The sequence below is a fragment of the Macaca fascicularis genome, chromosome X (genome assembly GCF_037993035.2).
Source record: "Macaca fascicularis isolate 582-1 chromosome X, T2T-MFA8v1.1".
NCBI lineage: Eukaryota > Metazoa > Chordata > Mammalia > Primates > Cercopithecidae > Macaca > Macaca fascicularis.
Window position 1 is genome coordinate 41,607,685 of NC_088395.1, and position 26,593 is coordinate 41,634,277.

Genomic DNA, 26,593 nt, shown 5'->3' on the forward strand with positions numbered 1-26,593 from the left:
AATTAAATTAAATTCACCTAAAGTTCAGTGGAAGTAGTGGCAGGGGGGAGTGAAGGGGAGGTGGGATGCTTAATATGAAAGGCAGATACAATGGGAAGGAATTAAAAGATGGGGCTTCTACCTGAGGTGGGGGCATTGGGCTCTGCTTCTTCTAAAAACTGCAGCTCTCAAGTCCTAGAAACTGCACCTGTCAAGCCAGCCACAGGATAGAGAGGATGGTGTCCATGTGGCAAAGAATACACTGTGAATCTCAGCTGCCGGTTCATCAACCAAAAGGGCAAGCAAGAACTGAAGCAGGAGGGAGTGAGGAATGGGCTTATTTTGTCACTGTCAGAGAGAAGTGACCCTTTGTTGGTTCATTCACATACCTATCCACTCAGTATTTATTGAAGTCTTACTATGTACTAAAATGTGGGGTTCTACGTACTAGGGATACAGAGATGAAAAAGATGAGAGTTCCTGTCTTCAAAGAGCTCACAAATTCCAAAAATCTGCATAACCAAAGGCCCAGAAATGTATGAAGGATTCATCCCTTTGGAGACCTGAGAGTAAGTAGTTTGGTCACCAGCAATTATCAACTGGCAATGATCTCAGTGGGCAACCCGAAGTTGGAGACTATCTTGATGTATATGCATAATATGTCAACCTTCATTTCTCCCCACCAACTTCTATATTTTTGTCTTAGAGACTTAAAATACTTTAGTGATATCCATAGCATATACAAAGCATTTGAGAAATATGGCAAAGCAGGTAAATAAAGTCATCAATGGAAAAAAGTTCGAATGCGATGTAACATTAAAGTGTTTAAAAACAGTAGTTAGAAACATAGTGCTTTTGGATTTCTCATTCTCATGGGTCATCTGCATACTATATGCTGCCTGCAAGGATATGCAGGACTCAAATTTCAAATCTAGGTAGAGTTTTGCCAAGGTCTGGGGCAAGTGAGAGGTAGCTGGACTTTGAGAACAAAGGAAGACTGCAGCTTGTCTTTCTTACCCTTTACCCACCCCCCATTCCATCATATATAAAGAATCTATAAAATGTTACTTGGGACCTTACCAGTAGTCTTGGACTTTCAACTAAAGCCCAAAGCTAAGGCCAAGAAGAAGTAAATGGCACTGAACCTGCTATGAAGCTGCTAGACCACTTCTCCAGGGCTTGCTGAAAGGCAGTCAAAATGACCCTTCCACATTCACCCCAGGACCCCTCATTCTGCCTATAGAGGCAGGAGTCTGGGATTTGTAGGAGTCACAGGACTAAGAAGAGCAAGTATTTGATTATTTCCTTCTCATTCTTGTTAGGGAAGAAAGGAGAGGGGATTGCACCCTCCCTCATACAAAGTGAAGGTTGGTAGATGCCCCAAAAGAACCACACATTAGACACTGGAGGTACCAGCCAGAAGAGCTCACTATCTCATTCTCTGGAGGGATGCTTGCTGAGTTGTAGCAACTTATAGGCCCACTTTGGTACACTAGGAAGGATCTCTGTGTGTGAGAGAGTCCTTGGGGCAGCTTGACATGTGGCATTTGGGGTCCTAAGCAAAAAGAGACTGGTACCTGCCTCTTTCATGGCTGGAGGCCACCTGGGGCAGATCATGCTTGTAGTGTATGTTGAGTTAAGCATATGTGTGTTTCCCATGAGTCAAGGAGACACTGAAAAAGGCAGCCTGGCTGGAGCCATCTGGATGCAGCCCTGCCCAGGAGGACAAGAGGACTCAGAAGTAAAAAGCTATGTGGTAACCCCTGGGGTCAGGCGACGAGAACATGTTTCTGAGACCAGGTGCTGAGTATACTGGCGATGCAGAAACCACACGTCTGCAACTCAGGACAGAGCCAACCCCGGGGTGTCTGCCACCCCAAGGGCATCAACAGCCAAGAGGGAACTGAATGTCTGAGGTACATTATTATAGAACATGCTGTTTAAGTGGTTCTTTTTCTTTCCCACGACCAGACTCGGGTTCTCTGACATTAGGTAACAGCCCCTAGCATGAGGCTGAGTACACAGCAGTGTTTAAGAAATGCTTCCTCTAGAAAAAATAAGTATTATATTTGGACTAGTACATAGAAATTGTAAGCAGATTTTTTTAAAATTCAGAATAACAAAATAAACACATCAGGAGTATTTATTTCAGCTTGTTTCTTTAGGAACCAGATATTATTTCTCTTCGATCCTGCATGTGCAGTTAAAAACTTTCCCTCAAAATTAAGAAATATGTTTTGACTATATTTAATTCTTTTATATCTTTCAAGTCTGACTTACTTTATACAATTTTCAAGGTAAAAGAGACCTTAGGTGGCCGGGCGCGGTGGCTCAAGCCTGTAATCCCAGCACTTTGGGAGGCCGAGATGGGCGGATCACGAGGTCAGGAGATCGAGACCATCCTGGCTAACACGGTGAAACCCCGTCTCTACTAAGAAATACAAAAAATAGCCGGGCGAGGCGGCAGCGCCTGTAGTCCCAGCTACTCGGGAGGCTGAGGCCGGAGAATGGCGTGAACCCGGGAGGCGGAGCTTGCAGTGAGCTGAGATCCGGCCACTGCACTCCAGCCTGGGCTACAGAGCGAGACTCCGTCTCCAAAAAAAAAAAAAAAAAAAAAAAAAGAGACCTTAGGGCTAGATGTGGTGGTTCATGCCTGTAATCCTGGCACTTGGGGAGGCCATACGAGGTAGGAAGATCACTTAAGCCCAGGAATTCAACACCAACCTCGGCAAGATAATGAGACTCTGCCTCTACAAAAAATAAAAAACTTTGCTGGGTGTGGTGGTGACTGCCTGTAGTTCCAGCTACTCAAGAGGGGGAGGTGGGTGGATTCCCTGAGCCCAGGATGAGTGAACTGTGATTGTGCCACTGCACTCCAGCCTGGGTGACAGAATGAGACTCTGTTTGGGGTACAAAAAAAAAAAAAAAAAAAAAAAAGGGGGAGACCTTAGGTGTCAACATGATTCAACTCCTCCATTTTAAAAAGTCAAAAGCTGAGTTCCAGTCAGGTGAAGTGTCATGGTCAGGGTCATACAGCCAGAGTAGCAGGGACCTGACCCTGCCCTGCTGATATGCTGTCCTTTCTCTCATCCAGATCTCCTCAGCTTGTTACTAGAATTCGGTAATACACAGTGCCTTGTGCCAGGGAGAGGGCTTTGGCAAATACTTGGGAAAAAAGCTGTATAAAATTCTATTTATAGGCTGCAGGGAAAAAATATACTCAATATGATTTGAAAACTATTAGCTAATCAATTACAAGCCTTGCCATGTTAAAGAATGTCAGGATTCTCACCTGAGGTGAGGAGTTCGAGACTAGCCTGGCCAACATGACAAAACCCCTCTCTACTAAAAATACAAAAATTAGCTGGGTGTGGTGGTGCACGCCTGTAGTCCCAGCTACTAGGGTAGCTGAGGCGAGAGGATCGCTTAAACCCGAGAGGCGGAGGTTGCAGTGAGCCGAGATCACGCCATTGGACTCTAGCCTGGGCAACAGAGAGAGACTCTGTCTCAAGAAAAAAAAAAAGAAAAAAATAGAATGTCAGGATCCTAATCCTATCCTGGCAAGATAGGAAATATTTTAGGCTTTGCAGGCCATATGGTCTCTGTCACAGTCACTAAACCCTGTTGTGTTGTGTGAGGGCGGCTGTTAATAATCCATAAATGAATGAGCATGGCTGTGTTCCAATAAAACTTTATTTACAAAAAACAGGTGGCCAGCTGGATTTGGCCCAAGAGTCATAGTTTGTGAATGCCTGCTCTAGAAGCTTAAATTCAAGGTATATTGGAATGACAAAATGAAATTATTTCCTCTTGCTATTTGCTTTCCTGAAATTTGAAGATATCAGGTATATTTGTAAAGCTGAGGTGTGAAGGGGGAGGAAGAGAGAAGGAAGAATGTTATTAAATTATCCCCAGAGGGAAAACAAGAATGAATCTGTTACTGTTTACTCTCTTTTTCTTTTCTTTTTCTGTTTTTTTTTGAGACAGAGTCTCGCTCTGTCACCCAGGCTGGAGTGCAGTGGCGTGATCTCGGCTCACTGCAACCTCCACCTCATGGGTTCATGCCATTCTCCTGCCTCAGCCTCCTGAGTAGCTGGGACTACAGGCGCCCACCACCAGGCCTGGCTAATTTTTTTTTCGTATTTTTAGTAAAGACGGAGTTTCGCCGTGTTAGGCAGGATGGTCTCGATCTCCTGACCTCATGATCCACCTGTCTTGGCCTCCCAAAGTGCTGGGATTACAGGCCTGAGCCACTGCGCCCAGCCTGTTTACTCTCTTTTTCTAATGAAATTACCATTACGCAAATTCAGCACTTTTTATTAAAACAAACAAACAAACAAACAAAAAAACACGCACATACAACACCAGGGCAAAACAAGGAAATGTGAACAGCTGCAAGGGAAACAGACTGTCTCATATTGTCTCACTCACAGATAGGCCTGCTCTCTGCAAATCTCTGGCACTGAGTCAGATATGACCACACATAGCTACACTGACACGCTTCATTCATCTTTCTGTCTTAGGAAGTGTCGCCACAGTTCCGTAAAGAGACCACATTCTACATTTGACATGGGTTGTTTCAAATGAAGCAGAATAAACTTGGTGGTGATATTAATTCAAATCTCCTGAGACTGTACTTTCAAACATAAGAATGATGAAATCGGTTAATATGTCACCTTTTATTTACATTCAAAGCACTAAATCAAGTTTCATTTTTTATCATACTCCATGATATCACATTATCTTCTGATTTCTTAGTTCTCAAATAGAAACCTTTGTTTGGCTCATAGTGTATGTGCAGTATTTATCAAGATCAACATTTAAAATGGAATGCATGGTAAGAAGCTATAAAATAATTATCATTCTGTAATCCCAGCACTTTGGGAGGCTGAGGCAGGCGGATCACGAGGTCAGGAGATCGAGACCATCCTGGCTAACACAGTGAAACCCCGTCTCTACTAAAAAATACAAAAAACTAGCTGGGTGAGGTGGCAGGCGCCTGTAGTCCCAGCTACTCGGGAGGCTGAGGCAGGAGAATGGCATAAACCCAGGAGGCGGAGCTTGCAGTGAGCTGAGATCCGGCCATTGCACCCCAGCCTGGGCGACAGAGCGAGACTCCGTCTCAAAAAAAAAAAAAAAAATTATCATTGAGTTGTATGTCCCACTAACATTTTTTTGCACAGAGAAAACCAAATCTAAGGACCAGAATGTATATTGGTTTGGACAAGTTTATAACTTTTGCAACTATACTGTAGGCATAGGCTCGTAGGGTTGCAAAGAACACTGATGTTCACTAGCAACCATCATCTTATCACTTATAGATACTGAAGAAGTTTCCTGCTGGAAAAGAATTAAAGTTTGCAAGAGTCAAATATTTAGCTGCAAAGTATTTAATGCATGTGTCTGTGATGATCCTAATAAAACAGATAATAACAGTGTGCACAGAATTACACTGTGTAGCAATAATGAACACTGAAATAACTTGTTCTGGAAACACAGACTATCTTATTAAGAACTTTCTTCACAGTTTCTGTGAATTATGTGGATAAATAGGAACAAAGTTCCAATGTCACATCTTTTCAGTGAACTGAGCAGATCAGCCATCAATACATAACAGGTATTTTCTCATATACATTTGAAATCCAGCAAAATATTAGGGAAAGCTGATTTAATATTGAAACACAGGGAACTGATATTCAATTACTGTACTGGAACTGATTTTCTGAAGTTGGAGACCACAGAAAACTTTGTAAGATCTAAAAATCTATTTTTCTTGCTCAAGTTTACATATAAACTTGTTGAGGCCAGGTGCAGTGGCTTGCATCTGTCATCCCAGCACCTTGGGAGGCCGAGGTGGGCAGATAGCTTGAGGAGAGGCGTTTGAGACCAGTCTGGGCCACATGTGGAAACCTTGTCTCTACAAAAAATACAAAAATTAGCCAGGCGTGGTGGTGCACTCCTATAAACCCAGCTACTTGGGGGGCTGAGGTGGGAGGATTGCCTGAGCCTGGAAGGTCGAAGCTGCACATCATTAAAGATGTAGTTCAAGCTTGGAGAACAGCAGTGTATTTAGCAGTGGCCTAAAGATTGTATGATGGGCAACGTAAGCGTGAAAGAAACATTGCAAAATTTAAAATGCCATTTTCAAAAACTTAAGGAGCTACAATTAAACACTAGGAAGAACTTTTTTTCTTTCTTTTTGTTTTTTTTTTTTGAGACAGAGTCTCGCTCTGTCACCTAGGATGGAGTGCGATGGCGCGATCTTGGCTTACTGCAACCTCTGCCTCCGGGGTTCAAGTGATTCTCCTGCCTTAGCCTCCTGAGTAGATGGGATTACAGGCACGCACCACCACTCCCGGCTAATTTTTGTATTTTATTTTATTTTATTTTTTTAGTAGAGATGGGGTTTCACCATGTTGGACAGGCTGGTCTTGAACTCCTGACCTCAGGTGATCCACCCACCTCGGCCTCCCAAAGTGTTAGGATTACAGGCGTGAGCCACGACACCTGGCTGGAAGAACTTCTATAACCTGTCTCTTACAAATCTAAACACAATTTTGTACCACTGGGATATTACAAGTTACAAAAAGAAATCAAAATCACTCAGGCCATTTTTCTTTTTTGAGGTACAAAGAATGCCTCTTCTACCTGCACCAAAAATTGTTTTTCTTGAAATTTTATATTCTACAAAATTTCTAAAAATTAATTTATTTTAAATAGTTGCAAGCACTCAAATAATAGTCATACAGATGACTATCTGCATGGAGATAGCAAACTCCATTTATTTGAAGGTAATTCATTTGAAGATTCATTTCATTCATTTTGAAGATTTCATAAATCTTAAACTAAATTTGTTTCTCATCTTAAAAAGTGTGTAAATTCCTAAATCTAGTCACTGAAATCAAGGAGCAAGAGTTCCACCCTGGAATTTAGATTTTCCCTGGACTAAGGTTCAGGGCTGCTCCCAATACCATGGCCCAGTTTGTACTACATAACTCAAATTGAAGATGGACGTGTAATGGACAACTGCTTACTGTATTTAGCGGCCAATAAGAATGTTCCTGGATGCTCTTGAGTTTGGTGTTCCAGCTTTAGTTTAATAGCTTAGCAGTGAAATGCTAGCTTAAATCAAGTTTTAGTAAAATCATGACGGAGAATATATCCTTACTTGAAGGTGCAAGAAGGAGTGCAGCTGGCCTAGTAATATGCTGCTCTAAATCCATTATTAACGTTTTCTTCTGTCAGCAAAAAAGGCAATTAAAAAATCAGTACATCTGGGCCAATACAAGATTTCCTGAAAAAGCTGCAAAAATCCTTTGGATCTTGACAGCAAAAGAACCTCTAAGGAGGCCCTTGTTTTGTTTAGGTTTTATTTGTCTGTATACAGGGCTGCTTTTGTTCTAATCTTATTAGAACATTGCACTTACAGGGATTTATTTTTGAATTCAAGAAATTAAGACTTGCTTGACCTCCTAGTTCAATCCAAGAAGACTGTGCCTTTGGTGGCCTAACAACATAGGCCAGTGTGGCAGATTTCTGGTCAGTGGCAGCTATTTCTGAGAAACTCAAAACACTTGCCTCAGATGACCTAGCTTGACTGTTCTCTATGCCTTTTTCAAGTGGGCAAATAACTCTAAAATTAAGCCCTGTAAAACACAAATCATAATGCCTATTCTTGAGCAAAAGAAAGCATGAGAAAAAAAAACCAGTTACATGATATAATATAGGCAGATTTTATTTTGTTTTAATAAAGTCTGAAATACGGTACTTTTTAGTATCAGATACAAGAGCTTGCCCAACTATGAGAAATTTTCACTGTGATATTAATTTCCTTTCTATTTTTTTAAAGTGTTAAAATCACATTTCCTAGCTTGGCTCTTCTTAAGCAACTACAAGAGTTAAATGATATTTACATTAAATGAACATACCATTATTAATGTGCTGCTTTAAAAGATAACATTTATATTACATTAGGTGTGTCAGATAATATTTTATTCAATTATTTTTGGCTTTTGCTAGCATTTTTATTTTGCATAGGTAAACACCAAGCATTTGTACTTGGTGTAGCTGTAGCAAAAATGAATTTCTGTCATGAAAAATTTAAAGAGAATAACACAAAGGCAGTCTGGCAGAAGAGTTTTATGAGATAATGTTTGAAGGGCCACAAAGAGAAGAAAACAGCTATGTTCTTGGATTATGAATGCTGCAAGCCACTCCATTGAACATTCTTTAACTGAGCATATCACATTCCTTTCTAGGGGGAAACCCCTCCTTTCCTTGAGAATAGCATAAAGAAGAATCAGTGCTTGTTGTACTTTGAAGGCTTTCTGCAAATTCCTTCGCCTTTTGGTAAAGTTGATCATGGTGTCATAAAAAGAGAATGGCACTCAGTGGGTAACACTGGTACTGGTGACAAGCTGATTCATTATTCTTGGTATTCTAGAGTAAATTCGAAACCTCGCTTTAAGAAGTAATTTATCTGAACAAATAAGGGAACTGGAAAGACTCCCGTAGTCATTAATACTTTCAGTGGAAATCACACATTCCTTCACATAGATGTACAGCGTAAGACCTAACTTGCAACCTAGAAAGAGTAATTGTGTGGAGATGGAACGAGGCAGAATACCCTACTATTAGACAGCCTTATTCTGAGAATTTGGTTTTTCCTAGCACATAATTATCAACCACAAAACATCAATATTGGATGAGTAGACAAACAAAATGTGGTATACACGCACGATAGAATATTACTCAGCCTTAAAAAGGAAGAAAATTCTAACACATGCTACAACATGGATGAACCCTGAAGATACCATGCTAAATGAAATAAGCCAGACACAAAAGGGCAAATACTGGATGATTTCACTTATATACGTGGTACTTAGAGTAGTCAAATTCATAGAGACAGAAAGTAGAAGGGTGGTTGCCAGGGACTAAGGAGAGGGGTGAATGGGAGTTAGTATTTAATGGGTACAGACATTTAGTTGGGGAAGATGAAAGAGTTCTGGAGATGGATAGTGCTGATGGATGTATAACAATGTGAATATACTTAATGTCATTGAACTGTACACTTAAACATGGTTCAAGTGGCAAATTTTATGTTATATATACTTTACCACAATAAAAAAGACCAAAAATTGATGTTAAAAAAGTGTCAAAAAGCTGTGAATTTTTGGAAATGGCAAATATGTACTTGAATGTAGAAGGAATGAACTAAAATAAGTTGCTCTGAGGTGTCTTCCATATTGAAAATACATAAAATTATGTAATTCATAACATTTTCAAACAAAAAACACAATTTGGACTTCTTCCATAAGGCACAACTACACGCTGGTTAATAAAACAGTTCTTGGGAGAAAAATCCATATTTAGTATTTTTGAATCCGTGGTAAATTCTTAGCCACAAAGCTAAATTTTAATTTAGTGTAATGGCCCTGTGAAATCTAGTGGGATGATAGTAAATTCATGTATTTGTACAACCACCATCTCCATCCAGTTTTAGAACATTTCCTTAATCCCCCCAAATTCCCTTGTGTCACATCTAAGAACTCTTTGCCTAACCCAAGGTAATGAAGATTTACCCTATATTCTTTTAAAAGTTTTATAGTTTTAAGCTCTTAAAGTGAATCTATGATCCATTTTGAGGCAATTTTCTTTTGTGTATGGTATGAGACAGGGTCTAAGTTCATTTTTTGCGTATGGATCTCCAACTGCTCCAGGATCATTTGAAAAAAAAACGACTATCCCCTTTTCCATGTAATTGCATTGGCAGTCTTGTTGGAAAAACATTGACCATAAATATGAGGGTTCATTTCTGGACTCTTTTCTGTTTCAGTGATCTGTATATCTATCCTTATGCCAACACCATACTATTTTGATTATTGTAGCCTTATAGGAAGTTTTGAAATCAGTTATCCAATTGTTTTCTTTTACAAAATTGTTTTGGCATTTCCATATAAATTGTAGGATCACCTTGTTGACTTCTACAAAGAAATCCTACTGGGATGTTGATAGGGACTGCACTGAATCTATAGATCAATGTGGAGAAAAGCGCCATCTTAACAATATTAAGTCCTCCATTCCAACAGTATATTTCTGTTCATTTATTTAGATCTTTCTTTCGCAGCTTTTTTTTAGTTTTCAGTATACAAATCCTATATTATTTGTTCGATTTATTCCTATTTTATTCTTTTTATAATATTGTGAATATTTGTTTAATTTTATTTTTGGGTTATTTTTTGCTCACATATAGAAATTTAGATAACGTGTGTATATTCATCTTGTATCTTGTGACCTTGCTAAGCTTGCCTACAATGCTATTAGATTTTTGTGGATTCCTTAGTATTTTCTACATGCAAGATAACATTTCTGGGAAAGGATGATTTTACTTCTTCCTTTCCAATCTTTATGCCTTGAATTTCTTTTTCTTGTCTTAACTGCACTGGCCAGAGTCTCTGGGACAATGGTGAATAGAAGTGGGGAGTGGACAATCCTCATCTTGTTCCTGGTTGTATCAGTTTTCTATTGCTGCTTAACAAAGAACCATATGCTTAGTGGCTTTTTTTTTTTTTTTTTTTTTTTTTTTGCTAAGCTTATTGACATTTACTTACGTTAAGAAAGAAGAAAAAATACTTTGAGAATATTCACAACATATGGTATTTCTAGCTTTCAGGTAATTTGTTTCATGCAGTACTTTTACACTGACAATAATACTTCAAAACACGGAGGGAAACAGATACGGGAGGTTTTGCCCATCCAGTTAGAAAACAGTGGAGAGACACTCAAATTTAAAGTGAGCAGCAATGCACTTCAGTCTACAGCCCCAGGAGGCAAGCACAAAGACCACCACAACTGGGCAGGGGCCCACTATGCAGCTGGTTTCATAATTGACAAAGCTGACTCTTGAGACTGGATGGGGCCCTGAGAAATTACTAGTAGCTCATCCTCTGAAGGTCCTCAGATAGGCTTTATTATTCTAGACATTTATTTTTTTATTTTATTTTATTTTATTTTTTGAGACGGAGTCTCGCTCTGCCGCCCAGGCTGGAGTGCAGTGGCCAGATCTCGGCTCACTGCAAGCTCTGCCTCCCGGGTTCACGCCATTCTCCTGCCTCAGCCTCCTGAGTAGCTGGGACTACAGGCACCCGCCACCTCGCCCGGCTAGTTTTTTTTTGTATTTTTAGTAGAGACGGGGTTTCACCATGTCCGCCAGGATGGTCTCGATCTCCTGACCTCGTGATCCGCCCGTCTCGGCCTCCCAAAGTGCTGGGATTACAGGCTTGAGCCACCGCGCCCGGCCTATTCTAGACATTTAAATGCAAATGGACTGGACTACACATTCTTGGGAAACTTAGTTTTGGCATTTCCTGATTGGCAATCTCTTCAAATATCCAAACCTAACATTGTATTTAACTTACTTCTCAGACCCCAAATTGCTCAAAAACATTATCACCAGATTATTGTAGAAGTTCCACCTTTTTCCTTTAGGAAACTTCTGAGTTCTAAAAATAAGCTCTTCTAAATATGGCTACTAATTTAATGTCATCTCAAAAAAGCAAAATAGTAAATCAAGAATTGTAGTTTTCCATGGCTAACTCCAGGCCAGAGGGAAAAATGCTAACTCTCCCTAAACAGTAAAAAATTATAATAAAGATGTTGGCCATACAAAATATGAAAGATTCCAAGTATCAGTTAATTGCTAATGAAATATTTAAAAGTTACTAAGTCTATTATAAAAGTCTACTTATAAATTAATATTATAAAGACTTCTAAATTAATTGCTACTACAATTTTAAAAATCCATCAATAAATTGCTATATTAATCTAATCACCCATTATATTTTCAGAAACCATAATTTTGAGACTTCCCACAAAAATAATCTTAATTAGGTGGGGCATTTACTATGGAAACAGCAGTGAGTAACAAATGCTAACAGCTGTTCAGAGGTATGACAGATGGCCAGTTAATATTTAAAACTTAGTTGTCAAAGTTTGGCAGAGAGATGTGTCATTTAACAATGCTTTGTAACACTGGTGATTTACAAACTAAATAGTTATTCTTTTAATAGGAAAATTTATACTAGAAACTGAGAAGACTGAAAACTACTACCAAATAATATTTGTGAAACGCTTTTTATCTGAAAAACGTGGTTTTTCAGTCCATCAAAAACTCACCCACCCACTGACCTTTCAATGTATCACATACAAATTCCAACTCTGATTCAAAGTATCATTACAAGACATAAATAACACTTTAACACACCAATTTCCAAGAAAGCATAATTAATGGATGACAGGGTAACATTTCATTATTTTATATTAGATTTGTGTAATTTGCACTCACATGTAAATAATTAATTCAGGGTTAAATCAGTTTTCCATGCTGTACTGGGTTGAATATTGTCCTTCACTCAAAATTTATGTTTACCCAGAACTGCAGAATGTGACCTTGTTTGGAAATAAGTGTCTTTGGAGATGTAATTAATTATGAAGATGTCATACTGGATTAGGGTGTCCAATGACTGGTGTCCTTCTAAGAAGGTCATGTAAATACACAGACACACACGCACAGAGAATGACATGTGATGACGGAAGCAGAGACTGGAATGATGCATCTATGAGTCAAGGAATGCCAAGGATTGCAGGCAACCACCAGAAACTGGAAGAGACAAGGAAGGATTCTTCCCTGGATCCTTTGGAGGGAGCATGCCCCTGCCAACTCCTTGATTAAGGACTTTCCAGCCTCCAGAACTATGAGAGAATCAATTTCTGTTGTTTTAAGCCACGCAACTTGTGGTACTTTGTTATGGCAGTCCTAGCAAACTAATGCCAAATTGTACTTTACTAGTTGATCTATACATTTCATATGAAGATCATCTTAGCACCAGTGCTTTTAATTTTTAAATACAGGCATACTACAACAAGCTGGACAAAGCAGTTACTCATGCCTCTGTATCTCTTCCCACAAAATGAGAAGCTGCGTATGTGTGCCAGGTTGGAACTACTTGGATAGCAAATATTTAGAGTTTTCTGTATCAGTTTCTAACTACAGATTTAACTAAATGTGTTTTACTCAAATTCAAAAACTTTCAGAAAGCATTTCCCTTTCAGTAGAATCACAGTACTTCTCCATTTTAAAGTAAATGTTTCAGTTTGGCAGTTTTGTTTCCTCTAAACAAATTCTAATAACGCTTCTTCAAATTTTGAGCTTGTTATTATTTTAAGAACATGACTAGAAAAAATAAAGTCCTAGATAATCTTTAGTTTTTCTTGGGAACTTAATTCTGTTTCTTTTTGTCAGCCTTAAAATTATGGCTTCATACCTAGCTGTTTACAATGTTATTGAGTTAACAGGAATAACATAAATATAGTAAAGATATTTCCTAAAATGGCTCAGTGGGATTAATTAGCCTTAATTAATCCATGGCCCATAAAACTATGCCCCCTGGGTGTCCCGACTTGGAATCCTTAAAAAGGAATTCATGCCAGGGACAGTGACTCATGCCTGTAATCTCAGCACTTTGGGAGGCCGAGGCAGGAGAACTGATTGAGCCCAGGAGTTTAAGACTAGGCTGGGCAACATGGTGAGACCTGTCTCTTCAAAAAAAAAGCTGGGTGTGGTGGTACACCTGCGGTCCAGATACTTGGGTGGCTGAGGTAGGAAGGTGCTTGAGCTCACAAGGTCAAGGCTACAGTGAGCCAGCCTGGGAGACAGAATGAGAGCCTGTCTTAAACAAGAAAGAAAAAACAAACACAAAAGGCAGAAGAATTCATGTTGATTCTACAAAACAAAACAATTCCAAATCAACCATGGTATGTGGAACATAGGAAGAAAGAAAAATGAAAGGCCAATTTTTTTTTTTTTTGGACACAGAGTCTTGCTCTGTCTCCCAGGCTACTATGCAGTGGTATGATCTTAGCTCACTGCTACGTCCACCCCCGGGTTCAAGCGATCCTCCTGCCTCGGCCTCCCAAGTAGCTGAGACTACAGGCGTGTGCCACCATGCCTAGCTAATTTTTGTATTTTTAGTAAAGACAGGGTTTTACCATGTTGGCCAGGCTGGTCTCAAACTCCTGACCTCAAGTGATCCTCCTGCCTCGGCCTCCCAAAGTGCTGGGATTATAGGAGTGAGCCACCGCGCCCAGCCTGAAACTCCAAAGTTTTAACAGCTGCTTGTCAAGAGTTGGTCATAGCCATGTTCCCTCCTTAATGTATACCATAAACATTTAAATATTAAAAATTTTTAAATGATTAGATTTCTCTATATGGCAGTCACCTGAATTCTTCATTGATTATATTATTAAAATGTAGCCTGTTAGCCGTGAAATGGGCTTAATAAGCCTTATTTATGGGATGTAGGGTATGAGGGCACATTCTAATGATGGCTTATTTCATTCATGATGAATAAGCTTTCATTCATTCATTCATTTATTCATTCATTCATTTTTGAGACGGCGTCTCGCTCTGTTGACCAGCCTAGAGTGCAGTGGCACGATCTCAGCTCACTGCAATCTCCACCTCCTGGGCTCAAGTGATTCTCCTGCCTCAGCCTCCTAAGTACCTGGGATGATGGGTACCCACCACATTTTTGTATTTTTAGTAGAGACGGGTTTCACCGTGTTGGCCAGGCTGGTCTTGAACTCCTGACCTCAGGTGATCCGTCCGCCTTGGCCTCCCAAAGTGCTGGGATTACAGGCGTGAGTCACTGTACCTAGCCTAAACTTTCATTTAGAAATAGCTCAGTTTGGAGATTCAGAACCACATGCATGCAAATATTGTCCAGGGCTTGGCCTCACAGTCATTAATTTGACTGGAGTTTGTATATGGCACCTGCTTCCAAAATTCAGAAGATACTGCACCTTTTTTTTTTTTTTTTTTTTTTTTTAGAGATAGGGTCTCACTTTGTTGCCGAGGTTGGAGTGCAGTGGTGTGATCATAGCTTACTGCAGCTTTGAATTCTTGGGCTCAGGTGATCCTCCAGCCTCAGCCTCTGGAGTAGCTGGGACCACAGGCATACACCACCATGCCCAGCTACTTTTTAAATTTTTTGTAGAGATGGGGTCTTGCTTTGTTGCCCGGGCTGGTCTTGAGCTCCTGGGCTCAAGTGATCTTCCCACATTGATCTCCCAAAGTGCTGGGATTACAGGTGTGAGCCACTGCTCCTGGTCTTATACTGCATCTTTTTAACAGGCATGGTTCATTTCCAGTTCAACAGCTCCTCTTTCAAATTGACCTGCACTGACAGGGCAGATGCCAATAAGGCAGATACTTCTTTAGGTTTATAATGTAAACAAATACAAAGGAAAGTTAAGTATGTTTTTCTCACTAACATCTAAGACTCTCCTCTGAAATTGTGACAATTTATACCAAACAGTGCAGCAGTTATTCCAAATGAATGCTTTCTGTGAGGTCTGAGATGTTCACCATTGGGGAGTGAGTGGCAGCCTGGCTCAGTCTGAAAGTCCAGTTTGTGTTGGAATAGCTGCCCCTTTCTTTGTGTAAGCCAGTAATGTTCCTGCTTCTCCCCTGCAATCTCAAGCTTGATGTGCTCAGATACCTTGTTATATCAGTAAGAAAAAATACAACTTTGAAACCAATTTGGGCTTCTCTTAGTGTTTAAATTACAAAAAGTCTTTGTTACAAAAAGTCCTTGATTCAAAAGGTCAGTAAATCTACCTGGCAATGACCTAACCACTGACCACACTGAAATAAACAAAATCTCCACACACTGCTGCAGCCTTTTCTAAATATTCCACTAACCAGTTCTAGTAAAGGGTATACACTTCTGTGGGAAATTCACAATTGTGAAAACTTTCTGCAGCAATGACAGTGAACAGATACTACTTAAGATAAATTACACTAAAGAGAAGACCCAATTCCTTATCTTCCTGAGCACATTTCTAAACTATGTTCCCCAGCTCTCACATCCAGGTGGGCACGTGACTAGCAGTTGCCAAGGAAGGTGAGATAAACCCATTTCCAAGCTTGACCCTGCAATTTTCTCCATGTTCTCTCTTCTCTCATTTGCTGGCTAGGTACAAAGGATACAGTAGAAGATTCCAAGACCCTGGGAAATAGCCATGTGACCTAGTGGAAAAGACCTCCTTCATCTACCTGCATTGGACTGTGAAGTGAGCAAGAAGTAAATTTTTATTCTGTTAAGCCACTCAAATTTTAGAATCACACGTTATAATGGTTAGTCAGCCCTAATTAATATGTACACTATATACAAAGGCCAAACTAGGTATGAAAATCTGATAATTAATTTGAACTGACCACATGTGGGGAAAGAAGCAACTGTTAGATACCTACGGCTGCATTTAGTGTGAAGCTGAAGCATAATGCAACAAACACTCTTAGTTGAGCTTTTCCCAAACTGGTCCTCATCAAAACAGAACTCAACAGGATTGTGAATAAAAGTTCTGTGCCTAAATTAGTTTGAGAAATGCTGTTAAACAAAGTTAAAAAGGTTTCTTTCCTTTAGATCATCTTAGAGCTGTCAATATACCAATGCCCATTGTGCATCTGTATAAAAAGACTAAAGAATGTAGCATTTCCCAAACTTATTTAGTTAATAAATAATTTAACCACTAAATTTAAGATCTACTTCCCCTTCCCACCATGGCAACACCCATAGCCACCTCCCAGAGCAATGTTCTGTGGAACACATTCTGGGAAATTTTGCTTTACTTTCATTTACATCATATGGTGAATTATTCAGCACCAAACAGTTCTAGGCACCCCAAAACAAGTATGATTCTCTCATTAAGGGAAGGTTTTTCTTGTAAAAAGACTAACATGTTCAAATACCATCAAAATCACCCAAGAGTTTTCACTGTTGAAGTGAACCAAGTTCTCTAAGAAAGGTATTTTACTTAAAATGTGACTGAAATGAAAATGATCAGCTTTGTTTTTTTCCTTTGTATCCCAGTCTGCTGTCAGTGGAGCCTGTAATATTTAGACGGAGTATACGCTTATGTTTTAAGGAGAAGACTTTGAGTCTATGGAACAAAACCATGTTAAATATTAAATGTGTGTGGGAATACAGCCTATTGTACAGTATCTCATTTGCTTTTCTCTCTCCTATACTCATGCTGGAGGTATAATGTTTTAAAGTAATGTGCAAAGCAATAAAAAGTAATCACAGCTAACCTCAATGGATTCTTCTAATAGAAATATAAGATAATTCAGTAAAGCAGGTTTGTACTCTACTGTTTTTAAAAACTCACATATCACTTGCATGCATTATGTACATATAATTTATAAAGATATATAATTTTTCCCCATTGTAGCCTGCTAGGCTCTGTTGTATTTGTACTGTACATATACTGTATTTCTTTTTTCTTTTTTTTTTGAGATGGAGTTTCACTCTTGTTGCCCAGGCTGGAGTACAATGGAGCAATCTTGGCTCACTGCAATCTCCACCTCCTGGGTTCAAATGATTCTCTTGCCTCAGCCTCCCAAGTAGCTAGGATTACAGGCATGCACCACCACAACTGGCTAATTTTGTATTTTAAGTAGAGATGGGGTTTCCCCATGTTGGTCAGGCTGGTCTCGAACTCCTGACCTCAGGTGATCCACCCACTTGGCCTCCCAAAGTGCTGGGATTACAGGCATGAGCCACTGTGCCCGGCCATATACTATATTTCAATCATGAATTTTTGATGGATGATTTCCCACATTTCTCATAGACTTAAGGCAACTGAAAAGGATTGTTATGATAGACATTTGAGAATTCATGTAAAGTAAAAAGGTATGCTAAATATTCAATTTTTTTTTTTTTGAGACAGAGTCTCGCTTTGTCGCCCAGGCTGGAGTGCAGTGGTGTGATCTCGGCTCAGTGCAGCCTCTGCCTCCTGGGTTCAAGTGATTCTTGTGGCTCCGCCTCCTCAGCTCAGTCCTAACTGGGACTACAGGCATGCGCCACCACGCCTGGCCAATTTTTGTATTTTTAGTAGAGACAGGGTTTCACCATATTGGCCAGGATGGTCTTGATCTCCTGACCTCCTGATACACCCGCCTTGGCCTCCCAAAGTGCTGGGACTACAGGCGTGAGCCACCGTGCCCGGCCTGTATTCAATTTACCAAAAAACAAGAATAATAAAAAGACAGACTTACATCTAGTAGTGTGTGAAGATGCTGATCCTGGAAAACACTGTGTAGAAAATCTAGGTCCTTTTCACTGCAGTCTGTAAGTGCATGAATCTCTTCCAGGCTGTCCAGCACCTGTGAGACTGCTCCTAAGGGGGACAAACAGAAAAGAAACAGCCAGTACAGAAAGTCAATGTCAGACTAACTTTTGTAACCTAAATCTTACATTTAAGAACAATGAATTCATATCAGAACTTCAAAGGCTAGTGTCTTTACTGAAGGATAGACTTAAATGAGTTTCATATCATTTAAGGACAGAGTATTTTCAGAGAGTTCATGTTCTTACCAATGCATTTGTGTGCTCTTCATTTTTCAAAGGAAACTGCAGCTTATCTTATTTGAATTAATGAAATTTATCAAGTATAACTGAAGCACTAGAAGATCTGGACACAGCAAGTTTTATGTCAGGAAGAGAGTATGGGTTTGAGGACTCCAAGATGTTTTGAAATATTATATAAACAAGATTGGCCTTTTACCCAGGTGCATTCCATCAAGAACCGACGGTAAAGCCAGCTGTAGATACAGGGAACAGATCTTCAACTGGGAGCTCCTGCTGCCTAAAATAGGCTTCTTACATTTTAAGACTCAAACTTTAGTTGACAAAAATCCCAGTCCACTCCTTTTTTTCCCTTTACATACAGACTCAAGAGACCCAAAATCATTCTCATTCTGTCTTACTCTTACCCTTCTTATTCAGAAGATAAAGACAAAGTGTAGGTACACTGACACTTCCAAATACCATATTAAATTTCAAGGCAAATCATTTTTGTAGGGCAAAGCAAATGGAAGTGCCATCACAAGTTTCTTCTCATAACCAGGAAATCAGGCAGATGTCAGTAGGGAAAGATACATAATGAGGAGTAACGAAGCCATTTTACACAGCCTTAAAAAAATGATCAGCCTCTTTTACACTGCAGGCAATATGCAGAATACACATATATACTCCACAAAAACAGAGCCCCAAGGAGCTAAGCTTCAGAACATTAGTACACAGTAGAGAAACTCTAAGAATAAGTGCCTCATTGCACATTTAAGTCTTTGGATAAGCGGTTCTCAACCAGGCGCAATTTTGTTACTCAGGTGGACATTTCCCAATGTTTGGAGTTATTTTTGGTTGTTACAGCTACAGCCGGAGGGCGGCTATTGCTATCTAGTGGGTAGAGGTCAGGGATGCTGCTAAATATCCTACAATACCCAGGACAGCCCCCACAACAAAGAATTATCTGGTCCAAAATGTCAGTAGTGCTGTGGTTGAGAAATTCGACTTTTGATTAAGATAAAAATCTTCATGCTCCAGAACTCTGTTTCTAATTCTTCCTGTCTTAGACCTCATCCATTCTCATGCAATTATTGGTGAGAATATATATCAGTACTACTTTTCCAGAAAGCAATCTGGTAATATATATCAAAAAGCCTTAAAAATGTTCATGCACTTTGATTTAGTAATTCCATTTACGAAAATCCACCTTAAGGAAAATAATGGAAGATTTATATATAATGATATTATCATACAAAATGGAAAATAAATCTAATAGAGGATGATTACATAGGTTATAGAATATCCATATAATGGAATATGTAGCCAAATGAAAATTGTTTTTGAAGAATTTCAAAGACATAGAAAAATCTTCATGATATAGAATTCAAGAAAGCAGAATGCAAAACTAAATAAACTCTATATTCCCAGTTATGATAAAAAAACAAACAAAACATATATACAAACTCAGGAAAAACAAAAAACAGAATGAAACACAGCAAAAGTGTTACAGTAGTTATCTTTACTGTCCTATTTCTATTTCATTCTGTTCTTGTCTATACTTTCCAAGTTTTTCTACAATAGCAAATAAATAAATAAATAAATAAATAAATTGCTATATAAGCTACGATTTTTGTAGCTCTATTTAATTATGTTGAAGATTTGGGTCTTAAGCCACATACTGTGTGGTTGTCCACATGGAAATTACTGTAGTTATTTTTTAAAATTTGACTTTTTATTTTGAGATAATTGTAGATTCACATGCAGTTGTAAAAGAATATAACACAAAGGTCTCACGTACCCTTTACCCAGTTTCCTCCAATAGTAACATCTTGCAAAACTGTAGTACAATATCACAACCTGGATATTGACATTGATACAGTCAAGCTATAAAACATTCCATTACTACAAGGATTCCTCATATTGCCTTTTCATAGCCATTCTCATTCCCCTCCTACTCTATCCCCTCCTAACCTGTGGCAAGTACTAATCTGTTCTCCATTTCTACAATTTTGTCATTCTGATAATAAATGAGGCTCCTAATCTGGGCATACTGCCTATGGGGTAGCCCTGGTCTGCAAGGAGGAGTCCCTCTAAAAATTAAAAAATAAAATAAAATAAAATAAAAAGAATAAATGAAATCATACAGTATGTAACCTTTTGGGACTGCATTTTTTCACTTAGCATAATTCTCTGGGGTTTTATCCAGGTTGTTGCGTGGATGTACCAGTTTGTTTGACCATTCGTCTGTTGAAGGAACCATGGGTAATTTTTTTCTTTTTGAGACAGAGTCTCGTTCTGTTGCCCAGGCTGGAGTGTAGTGGTGTGATCTTGGCTCACTGCAACCTCTGCCTCCCAGGTTCAAGTGATTCTCCTGCCTCAGCATCCTGAGTAGCTGGGATTACAGGTGCGTGCCAACACCCCCAGTTAATTTTGTATTTTTAGTAGAGATGGGTTTTCACCATGTTGGTCAGGTTGGTCTCGAACTCCTGACCTTGTGATCTGCCTGCCTTGGCCTCCCAAAGTGCTGGGATTACAGGCATGAGCCACCACGCCTGGCCTGGATAATTTTTTTTTTTTTTTTTTTTTTGAGGCAGAGTCTTGCTCTGTTGCCCAGGTTGGAGTGCAGTGACACAATCTCGGCTCACTGCAACCTCGACCTCCCACACTCAAGTGATCCTCCCACCTCAGCCCCCTGAGTAGCTGGGACTACAGGTACGCGCCACCATACTCAGCTGTTTTGTATTTTTTGTAGAGATGGGGTTCTGCCATGTTGCCCAGGCTGGTCTCAGACTCCTGAGCTAAAGCGATCCTTCTGCTTTGAGCTCCCCAAGTGCTGGGATTACTGGCGTGAGCCACCATGTCCGGCTGGATAATATTAAATTTTGAATTATGCCTGCCAGGCTATTGGTATCCTTTCAACATTAAGTGGATATTAAGTGGGATAAAAGAGATAAATGGCAGAAATCAGTCCTCATCTCCCCTGTTATTCCTAAAGAGGTATTAACCCAATCTACTTCCTTCTACCTGATCTTCTCAGGATTTTTACTTTGTTCAGAGTGCCCCCCTCCCTCAAAAAATCTGGAAATTAGTTAAAAGCCGATTTTCTCTTCATCCCTTATTGAAAGCCTTGGAAAGCAAGAGATGATGTGAAGAAATTAGTCACAAATGTCCCACTGAACCCCTGACCCCAGCACGTCATCAACAACAGAATTGAATGATGCTATGTTTATCAAGTTACTAAAGCCAGTTCTAAACTTCTGGACTTATGAAACCACAATAACAAAAATACTAATCAAGTGCTTTTTTTGTATATTAAAAAAATCCACTGATACCACAGAAACCTAATTATCATCTTCACTCAGTTATCTTAGTGTAATCTTATTTTATTTTATTTTGAGACAGAGTCTCACTGTGTCACCCACACTGGAGTGCAATGGCATGACCTCAGCTCACTGCAACCTCTGCCTCCTGGGTTCAAGCGATTCTCGTGCCTCAGCCACCCAAGCAGCTGGGACTACAGGCTACCATACCCAGCTAATTTTTGTATTTTTAGTAGAGATGGGGTTTCATCATGTTGGCCAGGCTGGTCTTGAACTCCTGGGCTCAAGAGATCCGCCTGCCTCAGCCTTCCAAATTGCCGGGACTACGGGCGTAAGCCACTGTGCCTGGTCTCTTACCAGCATTGCTCGTGCTGATATATAGTCTATACGTAGCAGTTTATTAATAATATAAGATTAAAGCAAAAACAACCTTTTATCAAGTGAATACTAAGATGGTCAGTCTCAAGACTGGGAAGCAATTTTGGCTGTACCAGAACAGGGATGTATCATTTGTTGGTCTGTGAACTTCCCAAGTGCTCCATGCCATTCCTGTACCACCAGCGCACTCCATGGGTTACTTATGCGTGTGCTTGTTCACCCTTTTTTCCCCTGAGCTGTAAGGTCCTTAAGGCAGCTCTTTATTTTATTCATTTTATAATATCTATAAAGTATGCACTGAATTAAGCACTTAAGGAAACATTAACAGCAGCTCCCAATTCTTGAGTGTTTATTATGTTCCAGGAACATCCTCAGGACAACATGGTAAGTTTATTATCCCACCTTCTAGATAGGGAACTGAGCTTCAGAAGGGTCATGGAAGGCCATAGCTAGTAAACGGTGGAGCCAGGACTCAAACCTGGGTTTGTCTGGCTTCAAAGTCTATGCTTTGCCTAACTTACTACACTAATAGGCTATGCTAGGAAACATACGAAACCTTCAAAATTTGCTAGGAAACCTTCAACAGCAAATTGTGTGGTTTATGCATGAATATGGAGGTTGGAAAAGAACTTGAACAATGCCCTATTGGGTCAGACAATAACCAAAATCTTTTTTTTTTTTTTTTTTTCCTGAGACAGAGTTTCACTCAGTTGCCCTGGCTGGAGTACGGTGGCATGATTTCAGCTCATTGCAACCTCCGCCTCCTTGGTTCAAGCAATTCTCCTGCCTCAGCCTTCCAAGTAGCTGGGATTACAGGCACACACCACCACATCCAGCTAATTTTTTGTTTTTAGTAGAGACGGGGTTTCACCATGTTGGCCAGCTTGGTCTCGAACTCCTGACCTCGGGTGATCCGCCCACCTCGGCCTCCGAAAGTGTTGGGATTACTGGTGTGACCCACAGCTCCTGGCCCCAAAATCTTTATTGGATATTCCTGCTTTTTGCTAGGTACTAGGCAGGGGCTTCAGAGAAATCAGAGATATGATCCCTGTCCCTGAGGAAGGGGCTCTCAGACTGATGTGTGAAGTAGGCATATTATATCCTGAAGCAAATGATATAAAAAGAGGTAAAGACAAACTGACACACAGGTTGCCTAGGGAGGAGTTGTGGAGCTGCAGAGAGGAGGTGGATGAGCAGGAATTCACCCCCCCCACACAGGATCAAAGCTGTGTTGACAGAACCAGCAGATGCTTTGCTGGAAAGCACAAAGGTATCTGTTAGCAGGCATTTAGAGTAGGCAAGAGCCACAATTCCAACAGGTCTATTAAACCTCCTTGGATCTGTCACCTCTTCTGAACTGATTTATAGTCTTATCTTGTACCCAAATATGATTAACTTGATGGGTTCTCAATCATGAAAAGAAGCATTTCCCTAGTTGTACTCAAGTTGTCTATTTCAAGCTCTGAAAAGTGCCCCCATTTTTAAGTTTCTGTAATTAGGTAGAAAAATTAGAGTTTTTATTCCATTTCTCCTTCATCTTTTCAAATGGAATAAATACATATTTTTGGCTTAACCTCAAAATCTGTCTTCACCCTTGATCATTTTAACACCTTCCATTAACACCTGTTCTAGTTCCGTTATTTCTTTCTTTGGGTATGACAAACAGAACAACAGAACACATTCTTGGTTGGATAGATTTGTGTATAATTGATATCTGTAGTTCAGTACCAACCATCTAAAAGTCCCATGGTGTTTCAATTCATTGTAAGATATAAATAGACACAAAGACACTTCTTGGGCTTTTCCATTGCTATTGTTTTAGATTTTAAACCCCGAGGCAGTAGTGATTATTAATATAACACATGCAGCATATGCTAACTAAACTCTTACTAGTTTTCATTTTGTAGATCAATACTGTCACATATAAAAGAGCTATTTATTTTTCTCAAAGACTAAAAAGGCTGTTTTTCCTATAAAACCTCTGAATAAACTTGTAACTATCTTGAAAACAAAATCAATCAATAAAAAGTATACAAGTTCACCTCAGAGGGCAGTTGATTTAATGGCAGGACTGTAGGTATTCTATTCACCTCTGTATTCTGGGGTGTACTTTGCAGAGTGCTTTGTACCAAAAGACACTTCATAAAATGGCCCTTGATTAAAATGATGTTTTTCTGAGTAAATTCTGAAGAACTGAAAACAAAGTATGAGAAAGACTTAACCACAGAAGACAATTTCTTTTATAGTACTGTTTTCTTAAAGCCACAGTTGAAATTATTTTCATACTTATATTTGTATTAACAGCTTATAATTTCCAAAGTGCTTTTACACTCACTACCTTATGTGATTCCACAATAACCCTGTCTCTGCAGGCAAGTGTTTTTTGCTTTTTTGTTTTGTTTTGAGACAGGATCTTGCTCTGTCGCCTAGGCTGGAGTGTAGTGGCGTGATCTTGGTTCACTGCAGCCTCGACCTTCCGGGCTTGAGCAATCCTTCCACCTCAGCCTTCCAAACAGTTGGGACTACAGGCATGCTACCATGCCTGGCTAATTTTTTAAAAGTTTTTTGTAGAGATGGGGGTCTCTTTCTGTTGCCCAGGCTATTCTCAAATTCCTGGGCTCAAGCAATCCTCCTGCCTCAGCCTCCCTAAGTGCTGGGATTATAGGCATTGAGCCACTGTGCTTGGTCAGCAAGTGTTTTTACATTTGAAAAACCAGAGGCTCAGTAGGGTTACATAACCTTTCCAAGGGCCACAGGCAATGAGCAGAAGATCAAATCCTAGAACCCAGGTCTCTGACTCCTAATTCAGTGTTCCTTCCATAACAGACTGTCCCCCACCCCCAAAATCATGTTTTATCCTCAGCAATGCACCAGAATGATTTGCATTTGGTAATGAGGTGATGTCCAATTTCTTTTGCTTTTTTTTTTTTTTTTTGAGACAGAGTCTCACTCTGTCGCCCAGGCTGGAGTGCAGTGGCGCGATCTCGGCTCACTGCAAGCTCCGCCTCCCGGGTTCACGCCATTCTCCTGCCTCAGCCTCCCGAGTAGCTGGGACTACAGGAACCCGCCACCACACCTGGCTAATTTTTTTTTTTTTTTGTATTTTTAGTACGGGGGGGTTTCACCGTGTTAGCCAGGATGGTCTTGATCTCCTGACCTTGTGATCCACCCGCCTCGGCCTCCCAAAGTGCTGGGATTACAGGCATGATGTCCAATTTCTATTCTCTCTTTAATCTCAATTTGATTTACCATATAAGGTTTTGTCCTAGCCCTCAGTCCAAACTTCCACATTCATGAACTTATTAGATATTATAATGCCCTGCCTTCAGAATAGTATTTTGTTTTCATAATTCATTTGGCAATAAAGTTTATATCTAAAAATCAGGTTTATAATCATACTTTTTTTTGTTTGTTTGTTTTTTAAATAGAGATGGAGTCTCACTATGTTGTGCAGACTGATCTCAATCTCCTGGCCTCAAGCAATCCTCCCATCCCAGCCTCTCAAAGTGCTGGCAAGGCATGAGCCACCATGTCTGGCCTGCACATTTTAACTTTGAACACTTCTACCTTTTCAAATAATCTCACCAGTACAAACAAGTTTTTCAAAAGTTTTCTGCTACTATTATGAAATAATAGTCAAAAAAAGCATAAATATGTCAACTGTTTAAAAAATGTTTCTAAGTCTATTTCTTTAGAGAGGAATATGCTTTTAAGGTCAATAAAAGCTTTGAGTCCAGAATAATTTCATTACAAGAGTGGAAGTCTCATAAAAAGGTTGACCAAGTAAAAATAACCCAAAAGGAGGACAGAAAAATAAACAGTCAAATGTTTAGACTAAAAAGTTCTCAGTGTTAAAGTAGGCTGAGTATGTCTTAAAAGTTTTTCCCCTTACATTTTACTACGAAAAGCTTCAAACATACAGAAAGTTTGAAAGAATCGTGGCCACCACCTAGATCCTACATATGTTGACAGTTTGCTGTATTTGCTTTATCACATGTCTACCCATCTATCCATCAGTTCACGTATTTTTCATTCATTTCAAATTAAATGGCAGAGTGGCCAGCATTAGTAGACTTCACCCTTAAAGACTTCAGCAAAAATTGCAATGTTTATTTTTCTCTCTGAGGTAAAATTTACATAGAATAAAATACACAAATCTTAAGTGTACCATTCAATGAGTTTTGATATACCCAGGTTTTCACTGTAATTGTTTCAATAAAGATTTGTGTGTGTATTTCTTTTTTAAAAAAATAGTACAAACTTTATTCATAAATAAAACATAAAGATAAAAGCAGGGACATTTCCTGTTTTTAAAAGGGAATGGTGGAAGGCAGTATGCCATCTTATTTAAAATCACAAGTTAGGTTTTTCAGATGGATGACAGTTGAGATTATTAAATCCCATTCCTGCTTCTCAGATTTTCACAAAATAACACATTAAATTCTCAGTGTGTGTGTATTTCTTAATTTATAATGTATAGCTATGAAACTCAGCATCACTGAGCAA

At 39.5% G+C, this 26,593-nt stretch overlaps 1 protein-coding gene and 1 long non-coding RNA gene across 26 annotated transcripts in view; both read right to left on the minus strand.

Annotated features, from left to right (window-relative positions):
- CASK (calcium/calmodulin dependent serine protein kinase) overlaps positions 1–26,593 on the minus strand; it is a 413,308-nt gene that overhangs the window by 76,901 nt on the left and 309,814 nt on the right. For all 25 annotated transcript variants that reach the window (XM_005593339.5, XM_074030323.1, XM_005593338.5 and 22 more), the window contains one exon: positions 18,098–18,219. In XM_005593339.5, the coding sequence (XP_005593396.1) occupies positions 18,098–18,219 (122 nt within the window). The remainder of the gene's footprint in view (positions 1–18,097; positions 18,220–26,593) is intronic.
- On the minus strand, positions 2,105–2,916 carry LOC135969075 (uncharacterized). Its single transcript, XR_010584155.2, has 2 exons — positions 2,606–2,916; positions 2,105–2,287 (listed from the first exon to the last, which is right to left on the minus strand). It is a non-coding gene; the product is annotated as an uncharacterized lncRNA (long non-coding RNA).